At 42.6% G+C, this 20396-nt stretch overlaps 3 protein-coding genes, 1 long non-coding RNA gene and 1 other non-coding gene across 9 annotated transcripts; 2 read left to right on the top strand and 3 right to left on the bottom strand.

The window, feature by feature from the left end:
* Positions 1–781: 781 nt before the first annotated feature.
* Positions 782–2154, top strand: LOC4816216 (cytochrome b561 domain-containing protein 2). The gene is made up of 4 exons (XM_001355784.4): positions 782–944; positions 1072–1400; positions 1468–1660; positions 1777–2154. The coding sequence occupies exons 1-4, from the start codon at positions 938–940 to the stop codon at positions 2085–2087; spliced, it is 840 nt and encodes a 279-aa protein (XP_001355820.4). The 5' UTR covers positions 782–937; the 3' UTR covers positions 2088–2154.
* A 788-nt stretch (positions 2155–2942) lies between these two features.
* Positions 2943–12814, bottom strand: spi (spitz). Of its 5 annotated transcripts, none has more exons than XM_015181473.2 (3): positions 12685–12814; positions 6815–7019; positions 2943–4378 (listed from the first exon to the last, which is right to left on the bottom strand). In XM_015181473.2, exon 3 carries the CDS (start codon positions 4107–4109, stop codon positions 3384–3386), a length of 726 nt encoding a protein of 241 aa, XP_015036959.2. In that variant the 5' UTR covers positions 4110–4378; positions 6815–7019; positions 12685–12814; the 3' UTR covers positions 2943–3383. The 5 variants fall into 5 exon arrangements, with proteins under 5 accessions (XP_015036959.2, XP_033237041.1, XP_002133325.3 ...); XM_033381150.1 differs by lacking the exon at positions 12685–12814 and adding an exon at positions 7702–7853; XM_002133289.3 differs by lacking the exon at positions 12685–12814 and adding an exon at positions 7724–7853.
* A 340-nt stretch (positions 12815–13154) lies between these two features.
* Positions 13155–14623, top strand: msb1l. Its single transcript, XM_001355783.4, has 2 exons — positions 13155–13448; positions 13509–14623. Exons 1-2 carry the CDS (start codon positions 13275–13277, stop codon positions 14490–14492), a joined length of 1158 nt encoding a protein of 385 aa, XP_001355819.3. The 5' UTR covers positions 13155–13274; the 3' UTR covers positions 14493–14623.
* A 116-nt stretch (positions 14624–14739) lies between these two features.
* On the bottom strand, positions 14740–14811 carry TRNAD-GUC (transfer RNA aspartic acid (anticodon GUC)). The gene has a single exon. It is a non-coding gene; the product is annotated as a tRNA-Asp (tRNA).
* Positions 14812–18855: 4044 nt separating this feature from the next.
* Positions 18856–20061, bottom strand: LOC117184195 (uncharacterized). The gene is made up of 2 exons (XR_004469439.1): positions 19728–20061; positions 18856–19660 (listed from the first exon to the last, which is right to left on the bottom strand). It is a non-coding gene; the product is annotated as an uncharacterized lncRNA (long non-coding RNA).
* Between the last annotated feature and the right edge of the window lie 335 nt (positions 20062–20396).

Genomic DNA, 20396 nt, shown 5'->3' with positions numbered 1-20396 from the left:
AGTTTAATTTTTATATGAAGAATATTATGCAGTCTTTAGGCAGTTGCAGATAATATTTAAGCTGTTCCAATAAAATCACCAATATGATTGAAATTACACGGTATATATCTGAATTAATCCGTTACACTCAGAGTTGGAAAATGCTAATCTTTGGATCTATCACTAAAATAAAATAAATGCAAAGAGCAGCACGATTAAATGTATAGTTGAGGCTTAGTGTTTTCTCATATAACTGCTACAAAATGAAGTATATTAACCAGTCTTTATGCAGATAATACAATACCAATATGAACGTAATTGAATATGATCATATTTTAGTTAATTAGTCCGTTACACTCAGTGCTGGAAAATACTACTAACTGACGAATCGTCATGTTTATTGCGATCAACTAATGCAGTACGATTGAAGGTCTTTTTTCAGTTTAGTGTTCATTCATAGAACTGCTACGCTATAACAAATATTAAGCGGACTTTATGAGTCTCATTTTGGTTCATATGTAAGTCGGTTACTCTCAGTGCTGGAAAATACTACTAACTGATCAAATATCCACTACTGCCATCAAATATGTGCAACGAGCAGCCCGATCTAAGGTCGTTTTGCGGTTTAGTGACTTACCTGATGTGTTTATTGGCACTTGAATAGCTTCACTTCACCAAGAGGAAACCGATACGATCTGAAATAAAAAATGTTATTTATGTGTTTGTAGTAGTCAAGAGCGGCGTGCGTTAAAGTGACGCTGCAAAAAAGCTTCGGCAGTTGCGCTGAAACAGCGGTGGAGATTATTTAAATCAATTGCGAACGGAGGAACGGACGGACATAGACCAATGGGCGTATCGGGGCGCTTATTAGCCGCTTAATAAAGTTCTATCGTTTTGTTGAATTGACGATCATTTACCGCTTTAGTTCCCAATAAATTATTTTACAACAATTTGTCTGATGAGAGGTAGGCACACTTATCAGCTGGGAACTGTACAAATGTTCTTGCGCTGTGTACTCGCAGTTTACTTTATTAAACACGAAAAGAACATTATGTCAAAGCACTGATAAGAGCTTAAAATAATTCCAAACAGAAACTACAATGGCCGAGCCCGAGAGGCCGGTTGTTAGTAGATCACAGAAAGTCGTCGACTACGGCAGCACGATCCAGACGAGAACATACGCGGCGAGAGCAGCACGACAAGCCTCATTTGTTTTAATCGAATCTGCGCAACGATATTCAAAAATGTCCCACAACACACTGTCCCCGCACGAATCTCAGGACCGATGGCAGAGAGTGGAGTTCTTTCTGAACGTTCTCAATCAAATCTGCATTGGTTTCGTAACCATCTATATTTCATACCTGACACTGCGGACTGGACTCGAAGGCACTAGTCTGCATGCTTGGCTGGTCACCATTGGGGTAACGTAACTGCTAATAGCAGCAGGAAGAATCGATTTTTAAAGATCATCATCTTTTTTTCGTACAGTTCTCCTTCTTCATGGCCGAGGGTGTCATGATCCACTATGGCGGCAATGTTCTCACACACAGTTACAAGCGGCATACAAAGACCACAATACATTGGATAGTCCTAACACTGGGCGGATGCTGTGGAGCATCTGGAGCCCTAATCAAAATGATACAGAAAGGTTTCTCTCTCCACTCAACGCACGGAAAGCTGGGTGAGTAATTCAAACAACAAGAGAGAGAATGAGCCATTATCTGGACCGTAGTACTGCTCTCCGAATGAATGAGTGAAACCTCCACTGATCAATGGAATTTCGTGCTTCCCCTACAGGTTTTACTGCATTTATACTGTGCATACTGGCCATGACCTCTGGCCTGAGTGCACTCTTCTCCGCTCGCGTGAAAAGGCTGATCACCCCATTGCTGAACAAGACCTTTCACAACTTCTTGGGATTCGCTTGCTTTGTCATTGCATTGGTGACCCAGTACTACGGCTACCAGACGGGCTACTTTACGAATCGCAGTGAGACGGACTTTCAGATTCTTATGAAGTGCCTCACCCTCACCTCGCTGGTTTTGTCGAGCTACGGCCCAATGAAAGCGCTCTATCAGAAATGTGAAAACATTTCTCGTCAGTTTTAAGATGCAAGATTTTAACTATAGCTTCTATCGAATGTACATAAATAAATATAGTTTGTTTCATAATTTATTTTTAGACTGGCTCTCGTTTAATGACAAACGGATATTGACCTATCTAACATTTTATGGGATCTGCCAAATGAGCTAATCTTATCGCCCGAACACCTCACAAGTACCATAAACACGTGCACATAGTTTAGCTGTGTTTCACTGACGGCTGGGAAAACCCACCCGGATATACTCAATCAAGCAACGCGTGTCACCGCCTGTAAATCCCACTTCAAAATATAATGTACCGATTGTCAGGCGGTAGTGATAAAGAACGTCATAATTAATTATAATCTTGATGGTAGAATGAACTCTACCGAGACTGAATTTATGGTATACTTTAACTGGGTTTGGAATGCCAAAAGGAGGAATTTCCAACCCTATAATGTATATAGTAGGGACCTCTATGAAAACAGAAAGTATCGTCTATATTGGGGTAAAGATTGGAATGCCGAAAGAAAGAAGTTTAATACAAATAGGTGAGTATTTGTATTCCAAAAGATTCTATGCTTCTATTACATCCAAGGAGGGTCGAACCATTATCTTGAATTTAAATATAGAAAGCAAACAAATTTAAATTCTTAAAAAATACCGTATTAGGAAAATGAAGTCGTGCTAAAGTTCTGTTCAGACCACAGTAGAGTAGATGGATTACACTCTCATCTAAGCCACACAATGTCTCGACTCCAATAAAGACAAACCACCTTTGGGTACAATTTTGTTGTATTACAAATTTTGTAGAAATTAGTATTACAATAATCTTTAGTAGATTAAAGGGTACTCAAACGTACTAAAGAGCAAAAGAAACGACTTAAACATTCATATGCATCGTGCAGTTTCTTATGTTTATTCAGAATTTGTTCAAATAATTGTGTATATTTTTTTCTCGCAATAAATAATACTTGTCGCGTGTTTCTTCTTGTGTGTGTGTGATACGTATATCAGGATAAAATAAATAGCTAGCGTAAGGTATAAAAATACATTCGATTCGATAATACAAAAGGCTTGCTCTAGTATGCATTTGTCTGGAACGAGAGAGCGGAATTCTCTTCTATAGTAAGATCTCTTTCCCGACTGTGGACAGTAGTTTGTGGACACTTTACAATTAACAATTAGTAAATAGGAATTAGGACTTCCGACTAAAGCACATTAAAAATTCGTTGAATGGAACAGTTTTCCTGTTACCCAAGGCATATTCATTCCAAGTGATCTGTCGTTCGTGTCTGTGTCCGTGGTCCTCGTTCAATTGATTCACAGTTTTGTGGTGCGACGGACGGCAAAAGACATTAGGGCATGCTCCAGCCGCATGTGATAGGGCAGCTTGCGTTCCTGGACGAGAGGCTCGTCGCCGGCAGCACAGCATTGATTGCGGCAGCACTCGCATTGATCCTGATCATCGCCTTGATCGTACTCATTATCATCCTCCTCCTGCTCCAGCTCGTAGGCCTTCTTGGCAGCGCGCTGCTCGAATCGGAGATAGAATGCGAGGCATACGAATAGCATAAAGACCAGGGCACACATCGCACCACTTGCAATGCTGGCCTTCTCGAGCATGGGACGCGGCCGCTTGGGCAGATAGGAGCCGTCGATTTCCTTGTACTCGCACCGCTGACCCATGAATCCGATGGCGCACTCGCAGCTGTATACAGGAAGATCCCCGATCTTCACGGCAAAGCAATGGGCATCGTTCAGGCAGTACCAGGCGTCAAAAGTCTCTGGACACTTGTACGTGGGGAATGTTATGTTGGGCCGTGGAGTCGTCGTTGTGGTGCGCATGGTGGTTGTCGTTGCTGGGGCCTGAGTGGGCGGCAATGCAGTACCCGACATCGAAGACGATATGGAAGGACGCGGCTTGGGCACCGTGCGGCTGGAGCAGGCCTCAATGCAGGCCGGATATGCCAGGCAGCCGATCAACAGCAAGGCCAGATAATATGGTCGTCCCATAATGTAGATCGCGGTGCTTGTGGAATGCATCATTACAATTTGAAGCTTGTTTTCGTTTCGAGTTTGGGGGGTTTTTGGGTAATTCGTTATTTCGATATTGGTTTTCTTTTTGGCTTGCAATCGTTGTTTGGTTTCTTTAAAGCTTATCAATAAACTAGAAACTATCACAAAATAAATTAAAATCTTAATTCTCCGCTGCAGAACAGGGCGTCGTCAGGGCTCTTTTGAAATGTGTGTTTGCCGGTGCTCTCTATGGTCTACATATGCTGCATAAACGTTGAGTTAATGGGAGGCATGTGTATCTGCGGGAAAGACAAAACTGGCATTAGTAAGGATAAAATAATACTTTTCGCTTCGATCAAATATATGTGGGTAGCTCTAGAACTGTGTACTCAACTAAAACAAAATAAAAAAGGAATAACTGCATTAAATCAGAAGTATATATATATGTATATATGTTTAGACAATTTAGACAATCAAAAACTGTTCCGCAGCTATGAATCGTCAAATGGTTTCAACAATTTCTCCATATCCTTCCATATCACTCGATGATGAGAACACGACCAATTTCACTTGTTTTTTCTTTCAATTTCAAATTCAATTTACGTTGTTTCCCGTTGATTATCCTAGCTCATCAAAGCTGGCTGTGATATGCGTTGGGTATCCATATCACAACCACTTGATGAGGCTTAGATAAGCAACATCATAATAGATGTGGCATTATTTTTCAATGGTTCATTTCAATGGTGGTTAAATCATACAAAATCTGCAGTATTATAAATTAAAACGTGTGTACTAATTGTTTTCGCACTCGATAGGGTATTTCATTTTGCTTGCGGCGTTCGAACCAATTTCACATCAGCTGCTCCCCCGATAGACTGATGGGTCATCCTGGAGACGCTCGACCCCATCCACCCGGATCACCCAATTACCCAATCACTTGTATTAATTTCTGCATATTTCGTGGGCCAAAATGTACTCTGAAAATTGGTTCAAACGCATGCAAGTGTGTGTTTGGCTTTTGCGTGGAGAAGAGGTTATTATTATTGTCATTATTTGCAAAATATAAAATGGTTACACCCTCCGTATAGTATCCACCATATAGAGATGCAAGTGCGTGTCGGGGTGTGCTGCATGGTGGCGGGGGGGCGGTGGAGGGGTGGGATACATACGTATATTATGATTGATTGATGTACGATACATTACGCCGAGCTCATCAAAGCTGGCTGTGATATGCGGGCAAAGCAAAATGCATTTCACAACCACTTTGTGAGCCCAGCATGAATGTGCCAATAGTTTTGTAGATAGGATTCAGGATCATTGACTGCGGGACTTTAGAATTTGCAATTTCGATTAATGCTGATGTAATGATATTAACGAAATAAACACTTGCAACGTTACAATAAGCACTGTTTTGTCATTTTCCATGTTTGATGTTTTATCTTTCTTCGATTATTTTATTCGGCTTGGATGGTTTGTTTCTTTTGTCTTGAGCATCGTGTCGCTCCTCAAAGCTGGCTGTGATATGAATAGGCATAAAAAGGCAAACATTTCACAACCACTTTGAAGAATGACACAATTCTCCTTGGCCCGGACACGGGGGCCCCGAGACCCGAGGCTTTGGGTTCTTTGGGTTCGATGATGTCTTCCGAGTGCCAGAGAGCCCCCTGATCGTGCGCTTGGCTGAGATGCACATTAGGTTTGTCTTTTCTCATGTTCTCACGGCCACGGACTGGCTTTGACTTGTACTTTTTTTGCGGCCGCGGCATAATAAATAAATATACAAAAAAAAACAGAACAATAAATGCGACGACAACAACAACAACATCAACATGATGATGAGGCTGGTGATAAAACACAAATATGAATCGACTCGAATGGCGACGGAAGGTACAAATAGTAAATTAGGCGAATTTTCGACATAAATGTTTACATTTCAATTTCAACAGTAAGAAAAACAAATAAATAAGCACATCTGCACATTGAGAAGAAAACAAGTAAGAAGGAGTAACAGTATTGAGGAATAGCCATCTATGCCGATCAGATCTTCACAAAGCAAATATACCCAAACCTTTTGAACTCTACACGACTGCTGGACATCAGAAACAATAAAAACGGTCAACAAAATTTTTGGCGCCAGTCTGTAGCAATTTGTCGCCAAATTCTTTGTCATTTCACGTGATAAGAATGAGGGATCAGATCAACGCAAGCACAGCGCAAAAATACATTAATTGAAATCGAGAAATGCCAGATGCACATGTATGTATGTATATGCATGCATGTACAGTTAACAATCGCAGCAGCATTGCTGCTGCACTCTCTTTCTCACCCAGCAGACATCTAGCTTATTAAAATTTCCGTTATAAAAATTATAAATGTGTGTGGTGTGGGGTCTGTGTGTGTGTGTGTGTGAGTGTCTGCGAGAGGAAGTTGGCAGAAATATGCGCAAAAAAAAGCAAGTTGAATAACCATATAAATTGCGTTGAACTTGCGAGCGTGTAGGTCAAGATCAGCGGCGCGTCATTTCATTTTGATTCCGTTTCTATCACAAAACAATCAAAACAAGTTCGATGATCGTTTTCATTGCTACAACAACCTCGCAAACAACTGAAAATTCCTACGGTTAAATGACAAATGCGTGCAAGCAACAAATACAAGAACCACAATAATAACAACAATAACAATAATATTAACAACATTTTGAATAATAAAAGCAACAAAACAGCGTGCATACATACATGACAACAACACCCGCTAATAAAATACTGTTGTACGCTGCGGCGTCGGCATCGGCATCGGCACGGCGTCTTTGCTTCTTCTCTACTTCTTTTCTGCTTTCGTTGTTGCTGTAATTTTCATGTTGCCTTGCCCTGTACCATTCTTGGGCGTCGCTGCACGAGTTCGTTGGCTCTTCTTTCAGCGCTTGTGTGTGTGTTTAGAAAACTGTAAGAAAAGCAAAGTGTGTGAAAAATATGGTTTAAACGAAATTCCAGCACAAGAACAAATCCCAACCAACGCTCTCTCTCTCTCAGTCTCTCTGTGTGCAATTTCAAAAATTTACCGGTTTTCGTGTTTTGCGCAAAAAAACAAGTCTTGCTAGTTTTATGCTGAAGAGAGAGCGAGAGGCCTTTTTAGCGGAGACTTCAACCAATTGAGGTGTGTGTTGCGTGTATACACGAGAGTTCAAGTGCATGTGCCTGTATGTGTGTTGATGACCACACACAAACGCACCCGCTCTCGCTCTCTTTGCCAGGAGCGACGTTCACGGGGGGATGAGTAAATTATATTTTTTTTCACTGCGTCTGCCCGTGTATATGAATGTGTTGTGTGCGTGTGTTTGTGTGCGCGCGGGAATGTTGTCAAGAATTCTAAGAATTTTGCTGGGGCGCGGGCAAAATCCACATCAAGATGTGAAAACCGAATCAAAATATATTCTTATCCGTTGCATTATTAAATTAAAGCACACATTTAACACAAACTCACGCACACAGCCATAAAAGGCCACTCCGGCACATAAGGAGAGAATGGAGGGGGGAAAAGAGCGCGTGAGGGCGTTGACCACTTTGAAACGTAGAAAAGTGTATAATTTTTAAAAACTTTCACAATCACAGCGAAGAAAAATTACTTTTATTTAACAAATAACTAACTGTTTCAATTAAATTCGAAATCGGTCTGCCAAAACGCCGAAAAACGCCGCCGCGGCCGCAGCAGCTCAAAAACACAACCGCTCGGCACATGAGTCTGGACACAAATTAAGTGTTGCCAGCAACATTGTGCATGGAATGGTTAACCATGGAATGGGACTCATTGTTGCTCGGAAATTGTTCCGATGAAAAATCCCTCCACGGAGAGAGGATATCCCAAAAAGGAGAGAGAAATACCCGATAAAAGTCCCCATTGTTGCTACGATTCAGAGAGAGAGAGAGCGGAAAAGAGAGCGTGGCCAGACTGCTACAATGAGAGGCGTCCATATACCATATACCGCTTCTTTTCAGACTGCTCTCTCCCTCTATCTCTCTCTCTCTCGCGACTCTTCTGCGAGACGAAAAACGAGGTGAAGCGGCATAAATAACAACAATGCGGCGCGCGGCTTTCGAGCTTGTTTGGTAGTTTTGTTTTTGTTTTGGTGTTGCCACAAGATTTCGCACGATGGATCAACATGTTATTGACACGCCGCAGCCCGCTGCCCCTGCCCCTGCCGCCACCGACGCCACTCGAACCGAGTTTCGTTTGGTGGGGCAAAAAGGCACACAAACAAGAAGCGACGCAGGGCGGTGGTAAGATACAAAGGCAGGACAGAGACAAGGGACAGAGACCCGACGGCCAGGCAGGTAGCCGGCCAAACGGGACGAACAGGATGAAGAAACGCAGACGACTTCAGACCAGACTCGCTTCTTTCCCCCCCGCCATCCAGAGCTTGTGTTGTTGCAGCCGAATTCACGGAACTCGGGATTCTGGTTGATTCGGTTCGTGCGCAGGCGCGCACGTAAACAACATTCCTCAGGAAATTTCTCGCCTCTCCCCCACCCCACCTCACCGTTCCGTTCCCCATGCATTTGTATGTTTGATGCGCGCCAAAAAGCCAACGAAAAAGGATGGCCGCAAGCCCCAGCGTTGCCAGACTGCCGAACCGGAGATACCTCATTTTGATTTTGCGCTTAATAACGCCCACAACATTGTAGCAATTGAAATCATATACATACATATGTATACATATATGTACTGCACTACAACTACACGTTTCCGGTAGTCGAACAGACGGGACGGGGTTGGGCTGGGAGTTCACTTTGAGTTGCAGCGGGCCGGGCCGGGCCGGTTTCCCCGTAAGTGGGCCGCCGACACCATTCCAAAGCCAATTGACGTCACATACAATACAACAACGAAGTGCCAAAGAGGAAAACGCCAACCTGACACAATGTTTTCTGGGTTACAGCTTACGGATGTTGTCTGGTCTGGTCTGGGTCTCTTTGGTTGGAGAGCTATTGAAATGTTTCAATGATTCGTTGGGAACTGAACTAAAGCACATATTAGCTTATACAGATTCTATATGTATTATCTTGACGGCAAGCTCCCTACCCTGGAGAAGAAGAATATGCTAATCCTCAAGCTTAATACCTCAACAAAGTAAAATAAGCCATTCCCTGGTCAAATCTGTAGGTTCTGTGAAGCGGAAAAGGAGAGAGCAAAACACAGTGCACAGAAGAACAACCCAACCAACATAAATACATACTACATTTATGTGTACACCACATACCGCCCAAGATCAACTGTACAAAAAGATGATGATGAAAATGTTAATAGATTGCCCTAGGACCTGCCCTCATTCTGTATCCATCTTTGACGCTACGCTTTTGCACTTGTATTTCCCTACAAGTTCTACTTCTTCGCTTTTTTATACCCTGTGCCTTGTAAGGTATACTGCATACGTGCAACTTTTGACCCCATTCAGTAAATATACATAACCGACATATCATATTCTTGATATATATGTAGATTATAGAGTCTAAGAGCCCCCCGTAACTCAGGTTTGGTTTAATCGAGAAAAGTCCGGCGTCCAACATATTAAATTTTCCGAGTAGCGGGTATTTTGTAGTCGGAATAAAGTCTGTTGTTATTCTTTTTTCTCCCTTTTGTATGGTGTGTTCTCAGTTTGTCTTCTGTAGTTGTTGTTGATGTTACAATTGTTGCACTTGTTGTGTGCGGTTAGGACATTGAACCAGAGGCACAACAGAATGCACGCAAATCCATACAAGCAAACATACAAACGCATATGCATGCACACACACAAGTGGCAGACTCTACGTATGTGTATATCTACTATTAAAAATCAATAAAATAATGCTCTAGCTTTGTAGCGGCTTCTCGAATGTACATACAAACACACTTTTACATATATACATACATACATACATTCGAGACGAGGCTGTGACGATAAAAGGTCAGGTTGAGAATATTTTCCAATTGCTGCTGGGTCGTCTAGTCTGGGTCGCGAGACGTCTGACTAGACAACATGCAAATTGTAACGGTAATCATTAGACACATACACGTGCACACTCTCCCTCTCTTTTTCACTCGTTCTCTCCCTCTCTCTCTCTCTCACCACTCATACACTTGAACGTGCGTTCGTTCTCATATTCGTTTCATTTGCATGCTCTCGCTCTCGCTCCCTCTCAATCTCTTGCTCAGACGCTCTACCGCTGTCACTACCTCTTTTCTATGCTGAGTTCGACGGCCTTCTTACGTAAAAACAACAACACCGAATCAAACGCGCAGAGGCATTTTTCTTCTAATAAGCAAGTGAATGGAGGGATGAGGCGGGGGGCTGGCTGGCCTCAAGGAGGGGAACAGACAGTGTTGCCATATCGACCGAGACATCAAACTCGTTTTCACTGTTTTGAGTGTGGCCGCGTGTGTGTTAGTGTATGGTGTGTGTGTGTGTGTATGCTAGTGAGAGAGTGTCTTTGCAACTGTACAAGAACAATACAAAAAAAAAGCAACGAGCAGCATAAAAAAACAACCCAACACTCGGCGCAGACGCCAAGCACACCGTTCCCTTGCTCCCGCTCTCGGTTAGCGATACAGCATAAACGGGCTGTCTGTCCGACCCGTCTCTTTATGCACGCTTGTGTGTGTGTGCAAGCGATTTTTATTTTTCTGAATGTAAAGGAAGTGGCACGTACTGTACTACTCAGCACACCGCCGCGCTGCTGCTGCTACCGACAAAAACAACAACAAGAGAAATGACAGCCGGATCAGGCTGGGAATGAGAGCGGAGCGTCGCATTTGGGTGTTCCGATTCCACTTGGTTCCTAAACAGCGGTCAGAGGCCCATTGGCACAGTGGTTGCAAAAAGTGAAATCTCAAGGAAACTGAAATTCGTGGCAGATCGCAGACCAGATAAGAGCTAGACTTGGGGTTATGCGTACACGGAATTTTTGACCTTACTTAAGTTGTACATTTTTTCTTTCAGTTTCACCGTCTGTTGCCCACTGTGCAGCGTCTGAGCGGCCACACGTTCTGCCGACAAGACAGACAAGTCTGTTTGTTGAAGTGGCAAGGCAAGAAGGAGACGCCATGCGTATTGGGGGGCTTCCAAAGGAGGGTTGATGACGGACCGAAACAGGGAAAGGAAAGGCGACAGCGGGTGGGGTGTGCCACAGCATTATAAACAGGAAATGGAATTTACCAACACAGAGGCGCATCCAAATATACACACACATATAAAGAAGTACATATGTATGCTCAGACATGTACCATATACATGCATACATATAAATTGGTGATGAGCCGACAAACGGACGCGGTACTTAATTGATAAATGGGCACACGAGAGACAACAAACGAAGCCGGAGAAAAAGAGAAAGAGAAGAGATGAAGATGGTGATTGAGAGCGAAGAGCGTATACAAAGTTGATTGAAATCAATAGTATACTAAGGCAAGTGTGTGATGTCTATGCATGTACGTATGTATGTACGCATATATGTATATATGTATTTACATGTGTGTTTTGAAGACGGCGCAGCGCGTGGAATGTGTGAAAAAAACGCGGCCAATGACGGCAATCAAACGGCAAGAACAGAATGTTGAACTCTGGAATGTGGTTTGGAAGTCAAAGATGGACTGGCCACCGACCTGGGGGACGGGACCTAACCTAATAGGGAAATCTTTAGCTTACGGGATGCGTGTGGAGACTTATGCACCTGATTTAAAAAAAGTGGAAACATAGGTGGCTACCACACCCTTGCTGGCTAAGGCGGCACGGCACGGCAGCTGTCTTTTGAAACTATAAACATCTTGCACAATGTACATACATACGTATTCACATGCATATACACTATACACAGTCGCACTCACACAGTGATGGTATTGCAGATGGCGACGGACGGCGTCCCGTCCGCATCGTGTGTAGTTTTTTCTCAGAAATGAGCAATGAATGAAATTTTATGTTTTCAGCTTATACTCACACGGATTGGCACGCATACGCGCGCATGTAAGAGAGAAAGTCTACACGACATGCGCGTTGCCAACGATGTGTATACAATTTGTTTACTTTTTGCGCTACAATTAACAAATAAAACAATTTCACTTCCGACAAAATACGAAATAGTTTCAATACATTTGAGTGCACTACAGGTATATTCGATTGATGCGGAACAGAGCTGGTTCTAGACCTAGTCCCGGCCTGACAACGTCTCCCCATTCAAATAAACAAAAAATGTGGCCAAAGGGCGCAGGGCACAACTGTATTTAAGCATATTAATGTGTATAAATGAGACAGCCCCAGCGTGAAGATTCTCGTCCCACATGCATACAGGAGAGAATTTACTTCGGCTTGCGGAGGACACACACACACACACAACACAGATTATGCACGTACAACAACTGCGTAAAAATGGCCGAAATAAGTTTCCGGAATGGAATACTTTTTCAAATTAGTCTTATTTTTGTCTTTTTGCATACACAGCACTACGCACACACACACACACGAACGCACGCAGAAACTCTGGCACGCAATTTCATTTCTTCGCACACACGCGCTTCTTTACAACTACTTTTTTGTTGGGAAAATGGTTTATGCTAGCTGATTTTACATAAATGGTACACTTACGTTGTTTTTGGCCCTTGTAATGCACTTTGTCGCCTTTTTAACAAATTTTTTGTTGTTGGCCCTTGTACTCAGTGTGACCGCGGACTTATCGTTAAGATATACCGATATACCGTCCGACCCTCAGAAATATACCAAAATACACCGGCTCATTAAAAAAATATACCGTAAATATACTGACAAATGCATGTTATATTAAACATGTTCCTCGTTTTTGATATTCCGTGGAATATTACTTGCTAGATAGAATATTTAGCCATGCCCACATAATTTTACACGCCTAACTAACCTATTTTCTACTTGACTGGCCTATTCTAAATACCTGCTTCTATTGGATTTCTACGTACCGTTGAAAATGAAATTTAATATATTGATAACATTGACAAAATATACCATTATATACCGATATACCGTAAATATACTGACGATTTAATAATCGACTAATATAATTTAATAACGCGTTAGGTAATTTTGTGTTATTTGATGTGTGGCAACCTTCAAGGGACGCCATTTCAAAACAAATGCGCGGCAGCGAACTATTTTCACTGATAAATTGAGTGCCGAGCGAAAGAAATACAAAATATTCAGAGAGCATGGGAGCCAAGGCATCAAAAATTGAGGGCGAATACTTGCCAGATACGCCAACATTGAATAAACTTCGTCTAGCCAGTTTCAAAGCCGAAAATGTTGAAATGACAACGCCAAATAAAGAAAACAACGCATTGCTCGACCCACGCTCGCCCAATGGCTGCCGCACGCCTCTAAATGTGAGTTAAAACTGCATGTTCAATCAAGCGATTCTTAAAACTAACTATATTCGGTTGCAGTTCCTACAGTCACAGCCGCAGGCACAGACTTTGCGGGCAGCGGACCACCCCTCGGCTCCGACCGAAAATGCCTTTTCGCAGCTGCGCAAGCGTCTGCTGAGGGGATTCTCGCTGAACGATCCCCGTTCGCCACAGTTGAATCGCACACCGCTCATACTAGATGAAGTGCGATCCCTGAACCTAGATGACACATTTGCAGATCTCTTTGTGGATACACGTGCTCCGGCCCGACGAATAGCCGAGACGCCAGCAGCAAACATCATCGAGTCGCCATATCAGAGTCTATCATCGCCGTCTGCCGAAACGGGTGATGTTTCCTGCGACAGCTTTGGCACGCCCCCGACACACCACAACAACAGCTCGCTGGAAATCGTCTCCCTGCCGTATGATGAAGAAGAGACGATGCCCTGCACGGCGGAGCTGCCAGCGACGCCTGCAGCAGTGCAGGGGCACTACGATCCACGTTCGCCTAGCATTGGAGTCGAGCGCACGCCGATCATCTTCTGCGACGACGAAGAGGAAGAGGCACGCGAGACAGAGATGCTGGAACAGATCTTGGAAACCCTCACTCTCAATCTCAGTGCGGAGAGCAGCATGGCCTCGTTTGCCAGCGCCGGAACGGACACGAATCTGGAGGAGCCGCCAAAGCCACACAGCTCGGACAAGCAGCCGGCGAACAAGCATCTAGACCGAGTGCGTCTGGGCAATAAGCGACGTGTGGCTCCCCGTAAGCCGGCACGCGCCTCCAAGACCAAGATCTACATGGACAAAGAGTCGTCGCCCTCCGTTGCAAGTACACCGAAGACCACACCAAATGCCACACCGAAGCGTACACCACTGAGCTGTGTCAAGAATCGGGCTCATTTGCGCTCTCGCTCCGTGGAAAGGGAGCTGCGCAAGTCGCAATTGCCGCTGCATAGCTTCGATGATCAGCTGAATCCCACAGAGTATCGTTTCAATGGGTCCATTGGCACCATGTACTAATCCTATTTAGTAGTTCCAGCCTGCCTTATGCCCAGCCATGAGCTGCCAAATCATTATATCTTTTATTCACACATATCCAACCCATACTCATTTCATTTTTAAATAAAACATTTTATTTCTGTGCTTTTAAATAATTTGTTCAACTATATAATTATTAGATTATAATGCGAGGAAAAGCCTGCATTTACTGCTGTGGCTAATTTTCCCGTCGCAGTAAAAAAAGAAAAAAAAAAAGAATTTCACATCTCTCCCCGACGGGGAATTGAACCCCGGTCTCCCGCGTGACAGGCGGGGATACTGACCACTATACTATCGAGGATGTTAATCAATGCCTGTCAAAACACCAATTTGTAGGCAGATACATTCGTCTCACTGCAAACCTTGCTTATGAGAAAACGAAATGAAATCGAAAAATATCTGAGTGACAAAGACCGAGGTTCAATTCCCGTCGGGGAGAGATTTTAAATATTTCCTATTTTTCCTTCTGTTTTTTTAAATTTTGTTTTTCTACAATAAAACGAATCTGAAAAAAATATATGTCTTACTGATGCATTAAATTGAATTTAATTTAAATTATTTAAATGATCAGGTCAGTCGTTCAAACAGCTGACGCAGTCCGATTTGGTTATCGGAACGATGGCAAGGAATAAATGCACATAACAGCACAGTGTGCATGTAACAGCACAGATTTTGCGCGTAACAGAACATCTGGGTAACGACAGCTGTTTCCCGCCACATTTAATTCAAAATGTCAGTGCAACTAATTAATTGTTTGACCATTAGCAATTTAATTTTCGATATGCATGCTGTTTCTCACAGCTCGTCAGACATGTTAAACACACATGTGTTGCTTGATAAACGTAACGGATCAAAACGAAGTTTTGCAGAGAAAGAAGAAAAAAAAATAATATAATTTCACGAAGAGCCGACTTTAGTGTGGTATAATTTAAAAATGAGACGGTAGATTTCGGTATATTTCTGAGCCGAAAAAGCCGATTTTGCCTTCAAGGTATATTGGGAAAAAGGGTGGATTTTCCCATGCATGCTTTGCGTTTTCTGGGCCGAGTTGCCTGTTGTCCATCCCTTTTTTCCTCAGGCATTTAAGGGGCGCACGATTTGAAAGAACAGCCGCAGACCCAATATGGCAAATTTAATAGATAAGAGCTTACTCAGAAGATTGATTTTGGGCATAATTTACGGTTTTCATCCAACTTATAGAACTTATGCTTATAGAAGAAGCTTATAAAGGCTCTCTATCGTTATAGGAAAAATAGGTATTGGGATCGAGATATACATATGTATATATAAATAAACATGTTAAGCTAAGAAAAAATCATTATCCGTTACGTTCCAAATCAGCTTGGAAAACAGAATTATAACATATGTATGTATTTAAAGGAAATAGGTTATAAAAAAGGTCCCATCCTTACAGCAGATACCTGTTGACCAGCAACAGTAAGCTGACAGGTTTTATGTTTTGACTTTGTTCGTTGAAACCTTATTGTGGAAAAAATTCAATAAAAGGGGGTACTAAAAAACTAGCCAATCTAGTAGAAAATTGATGTATTAATCCGGCAAAATTCTGTGTTTAGGTATCGAAGTCATAGCTAGCTAGTAATATCGAATCGAATATCAAAATCGAGGAATATGGCTTCCAACCTTCCATCATTGACGGAGAATGATTAACCCACTGTAGACCAAGGAATATTTTAATATTCCACAGAATATTATGACAATTCCATCATTATAGGGCAGTGCAGGTGAAAGATATAGTAGTATTTTTTAAGTAAAGAGAAAGCATAAGATGGTTCTACGAAAACAGCATATAAACACTATTATTTTCCGCCATTTACCTCAAGTCGTTGAACTGTTTAAAAAGAGGGGGCTTAAAGTGCATAAATTACTATTATTATTATTTATAGTAAACAAATCAAAAGTACGTAGAAAGAAAGTAGTGCCGCATAAGGAAATATAAATTAGCATTTATTTGCCGCTTGTTCCAAACAGAACAGTGTATGCACGAGCGTGTGCGGCGAGCGTGAGTTTTTGTTGCTGTGAAAGAATACAATAAATAATTCAAGCCAAGTCGTTCGCCAGTGTAATTAAATAGTGCATATACATATACTAGCACACACTACACTCATATGTATGTTTTCAAAATTAACCAATTTGTAAATTATAAATAAACAAATACATAAGCATCGCCGGCAAAAACAGAGAGAGCGTGTCATTGATCGAGAGTGAGAGAGAGCGTGTTGGTTGATAAAAACTGCGGTGCAATTGGAACTAACATGATACTAATTTAAAAATTCAAAAATTCTCCACTATTTGTTTTCTTCAATGTGTTTTGGTTGGAATTTAATTTGTTGTGTCCAAAATTAATGTTTTTGTAGCCAAACGCCCTTAACATGCGCCGACTCAAGTAGTCAAGAGAGAGAGAGAGAGAGAGCGAGAGCGCAAGAAAGCGGAACGAATGAAACTTTGGAACAGTTGATGATGAAAAGATTCAATGAACCAAAGTCTGTTAAAATTATAAACTGTTAAACTTGTAAGAACCAGATTTTTTAAATTAATGGCTTCGTTAGTACCAGATATCAAATAACATTTCATTCATCTATTGCGCTGTTATGTTAAGTGTTAACATGCGACGCTCTAGCAATGTTGCTTGTAAACGACTGCAAGGTGTGTTGGCACAGCGAGGTGGGAGAAATGCTCTCGCTCCCTGGCGATTAGCAAAACATTAATCACGTTAACGCGACTCGAGACGAGCATAAATATTATTTTTTATTTAATTTTAAAAAATGTATTAATTCCATTTAGCAGAAAACTTTAAAATTCAAGATTTTCGCACGAAGAGAGCGCTGTTAAATACCACCGTTCCGCTTTCTCGCGCTCTCTCGCAATCTCACTCTCTCTCTCTGTTGTTTGTAACCAAAGCCAAAAGTCGCCGGCCCAAAGACAAGAAAACCGTTAGTTTTCTCACGGCCGTCGCGGACATCGAAATAGCGGAATTTTGTCTTGACTTGGCCGATATACGTATATATATATATTATTTATATATATGTATATATTTGTCCAACATCCCTAGGAAAAGAGCGCGAATAACCGTTTGAATCGTCGAGGCAGGTTCGTTGCGCCCGCTCCAAACATTAGCGGCCGTGGGGGGTTTCTTTTATCCCGTTTATTTCTCGGTGGTCGGGAGTCCTGCGAGAGATTTGGTGCCCAAGTCTGTTGTCTTATTACGCCCAGGCAGCAGTAGCTATAAACAAATAAAATCAAATAGTTTTGTCGCGAGAGACTCGTGGGAGCTGAATGATGTGTGCCGTGTTTTTTGTGTGTGACAATAATAAAGCCTCAAATTGACCGTCGAGAGGAGGGAGGCAAACAATCCCAGTGGCAAAGACAAAACTAAAAAACGAAAAACGGTGCCAAAAACTAAAAAAACCAAAAAGGTTTAAGTCGCGGAACCATCAAAAAAGTACAAAGCCAACAACAAATGCAGAATTTCGGCAATTTTTCCCAGATATTTTTCATTGATTTTTCGCCTGGCGCGCACACCTCCTGCCAACTAGAGAGAGAGAGAGAGAGCGCGAGTGGGATGGTGGGGGAGGGAAAGCAAGAGAAGGAGACAAGGAGATGGAGATGGAGAGAGCGAGAACATGCCGCTTTTGTGTTCTGTTCTGCGTTCGCTCTCCCACCACTCTTCTCTCTCATGCTCTTCATCTGCTGGTGCTTATCCTTTTTTATATTTTGTTTATTTTGCGTTCTCTATTTTGTTGATTGCGCTTTGTGCTACCCATTCGTTTCGCTGCATTTCATTCTCGTGGCGTTTCAAATTGGCCACCAACGAGAGAGCCAGCCAGCTGCCTCCATATGTAAATGTCTCTCTCTCACTCTCTCTCCGGATCTCTCAGTCCATCCCACCCTGCAGAATGTGTTTTTGAGCCATGCCTTATGCTCGTCCATTCGCATTCTCTATCGCGCCGTCTCTCTCTGCAGTCGTTGTCCTTCGTCCTCGTTGCAGAGTGCGCGTTGCCAACCGAAAAAAGTGCCGTTGTCATAATAAAACGGGAAAAATGGGAGTCGCGAGCAATACAAGAAAGGCTGCTGCGGCTTAGACCAAACGAATACAAGAAATCACAGCGCAATTAAATCCTAATCAAATGTGTGTTTCCCCATTCCGATTCCTTACAGTGCGCTCCGCCATCTTCTGCCATGGAAATTGTGCACTAGAATAGCAACAAACAAAAGAAAAGAAAAGAAAAGAACAACTTAAAGAAAACTTCCTCGCGTCGTGTTTGAGTCCCGTTAACAGTTAACACAGTGGAACTTTCTCGCGTTGGTGCCGATCACCGATCCTTGATCTTTGATATCCGATCCGCGTTAATCTAACCGTTTGTCTGTCTATCAATAATCGCGCGTGAGTGTATTTCTCGTTCTCTGTGTCTCTGTGTGTGTGCGTGTGTTTGTGTCTGTGTATTTTTGTGTGTTTCTGCCTCCCCCCTGTACATATGTACAATACTTGTCGTCGTCGTCGTCATCGTAATTGTAATCATCATCGTCAATCGTTGTTGTTGTTTGCCGCTGTTGCCGTTATCCTATTACGCACACCAACCGACGGCACCACCCTACGCCGCCGCCTTTGCCTAAATTAATAATTATAAGAAATCTGTGTTCTTCGGTGTTGTCTCGTGTCAGTGTCTATCATTTGTTTAAGTACGACAAGCGGTCCGCGAAAAGTAAATGCCTCAACGACACCATTCACCAGTCGCAGTCGCAGTCGCAATCGCAATCGATGTCCAAAACGCAATCGCTATGGCCAATGCTCCATTGTGTGTGTGCTAATCGATATACATACTATATATACATATATATACGAGTATATGCTACAACAACATCTACAAACACCAGCTAAACCCCAAAATATCATACGACAAAAGCAACAGCTGGCCCGGGAACTGGAAGGATCATAAACACACTGAAAAAGGTCAATTTATTGAATACGTAACTTTGGGAGCCACTTTGCTGGACGCTAGATGGAAAAGGTGAGTTTTTGCTTATCAGAAGACTTCTGAGCCTGAAGGATTTTCTTGATAGGCATATCAATTATCTATACACTAAGAACTGGGAGGGGCCACAATTATTGAGATGCTTTTGCTTGGGTTCTCCTATAAAATGCATAGGTTAATTTGCCAGGACAATGACAGGCATCTGCAGCATGCAGGAGACACATACGGATATTGGAATTTCAAATGTGACGTTTCGTTTGGGTTCCGTTTCTGGCTGTCTGACTATCAACGCTTACGGATTGTGGAAATGCACAGGGCAAAGGCGATGCCAAAAAGGCACACAATCTTTATTTAGCGCACGTTTTGTCCTTTCCGACTAAAGAACAGATCGGACAGAGAGAAGGAACTAAAAGTAGACGACACACACGACTGCCACAGCGCAGAATAAACTCGGAGACTACTCATTAGGACGTACCGAAAATGGGATAAATGCACTTCGCCTTCGCAGAGACAGAGACAGAGACAGAGACAGACCCACCACACAGCAGGAGATACGAGCGACAGGCGGCAGAGCCCACAGAACAGAGAGCGAGAGAGAGAGAGAGAGACCCACAATTTCCATTTGAATTGTAAACAGAACATGTTGTTACCCGCACAGTGGAACAGATAATTACGACAGCCACGACAGACAAAAGCGGGCCTGGATAGGGTGTTCAAGATAGGGCTTCAGACGAAACCGCATGCCACAGCGTAATCGTCAAAGAAGCAAGAAAAACTCGCTTCTAGCAGAGCTATTGGAGACTGAAGATTCCAGAAGAGGAAAGACCCTCTAATATTTAGATTTTTATCCCCATAAATGATCAATGTTCGATGCACATTGACACGCCCAAAACGG

The sequence above is a fragment of the Drosophila pseudoobscura genome, chromosome 4, assembly GCF_009870125.1.
Source record: "Drosophila pseudoobscura strain MV-25-SWS-2005 chromosome 4, UCI_Dpse_MV25, whole genome shotgun sequence".
Classification (NCBI taxonomy): domain Eukaryota; kingdom Metazoa; phylum Arthropoda; class Insecta; order Diptera; family Drosophilidae; genus Drosophila; species Drosophila pseudoobscura.
The sequence above is the reverse complement of the archived record's forward strand: the minus strand, read 5'-3'. Positions and strand labels throughout refer to the sequence as shown.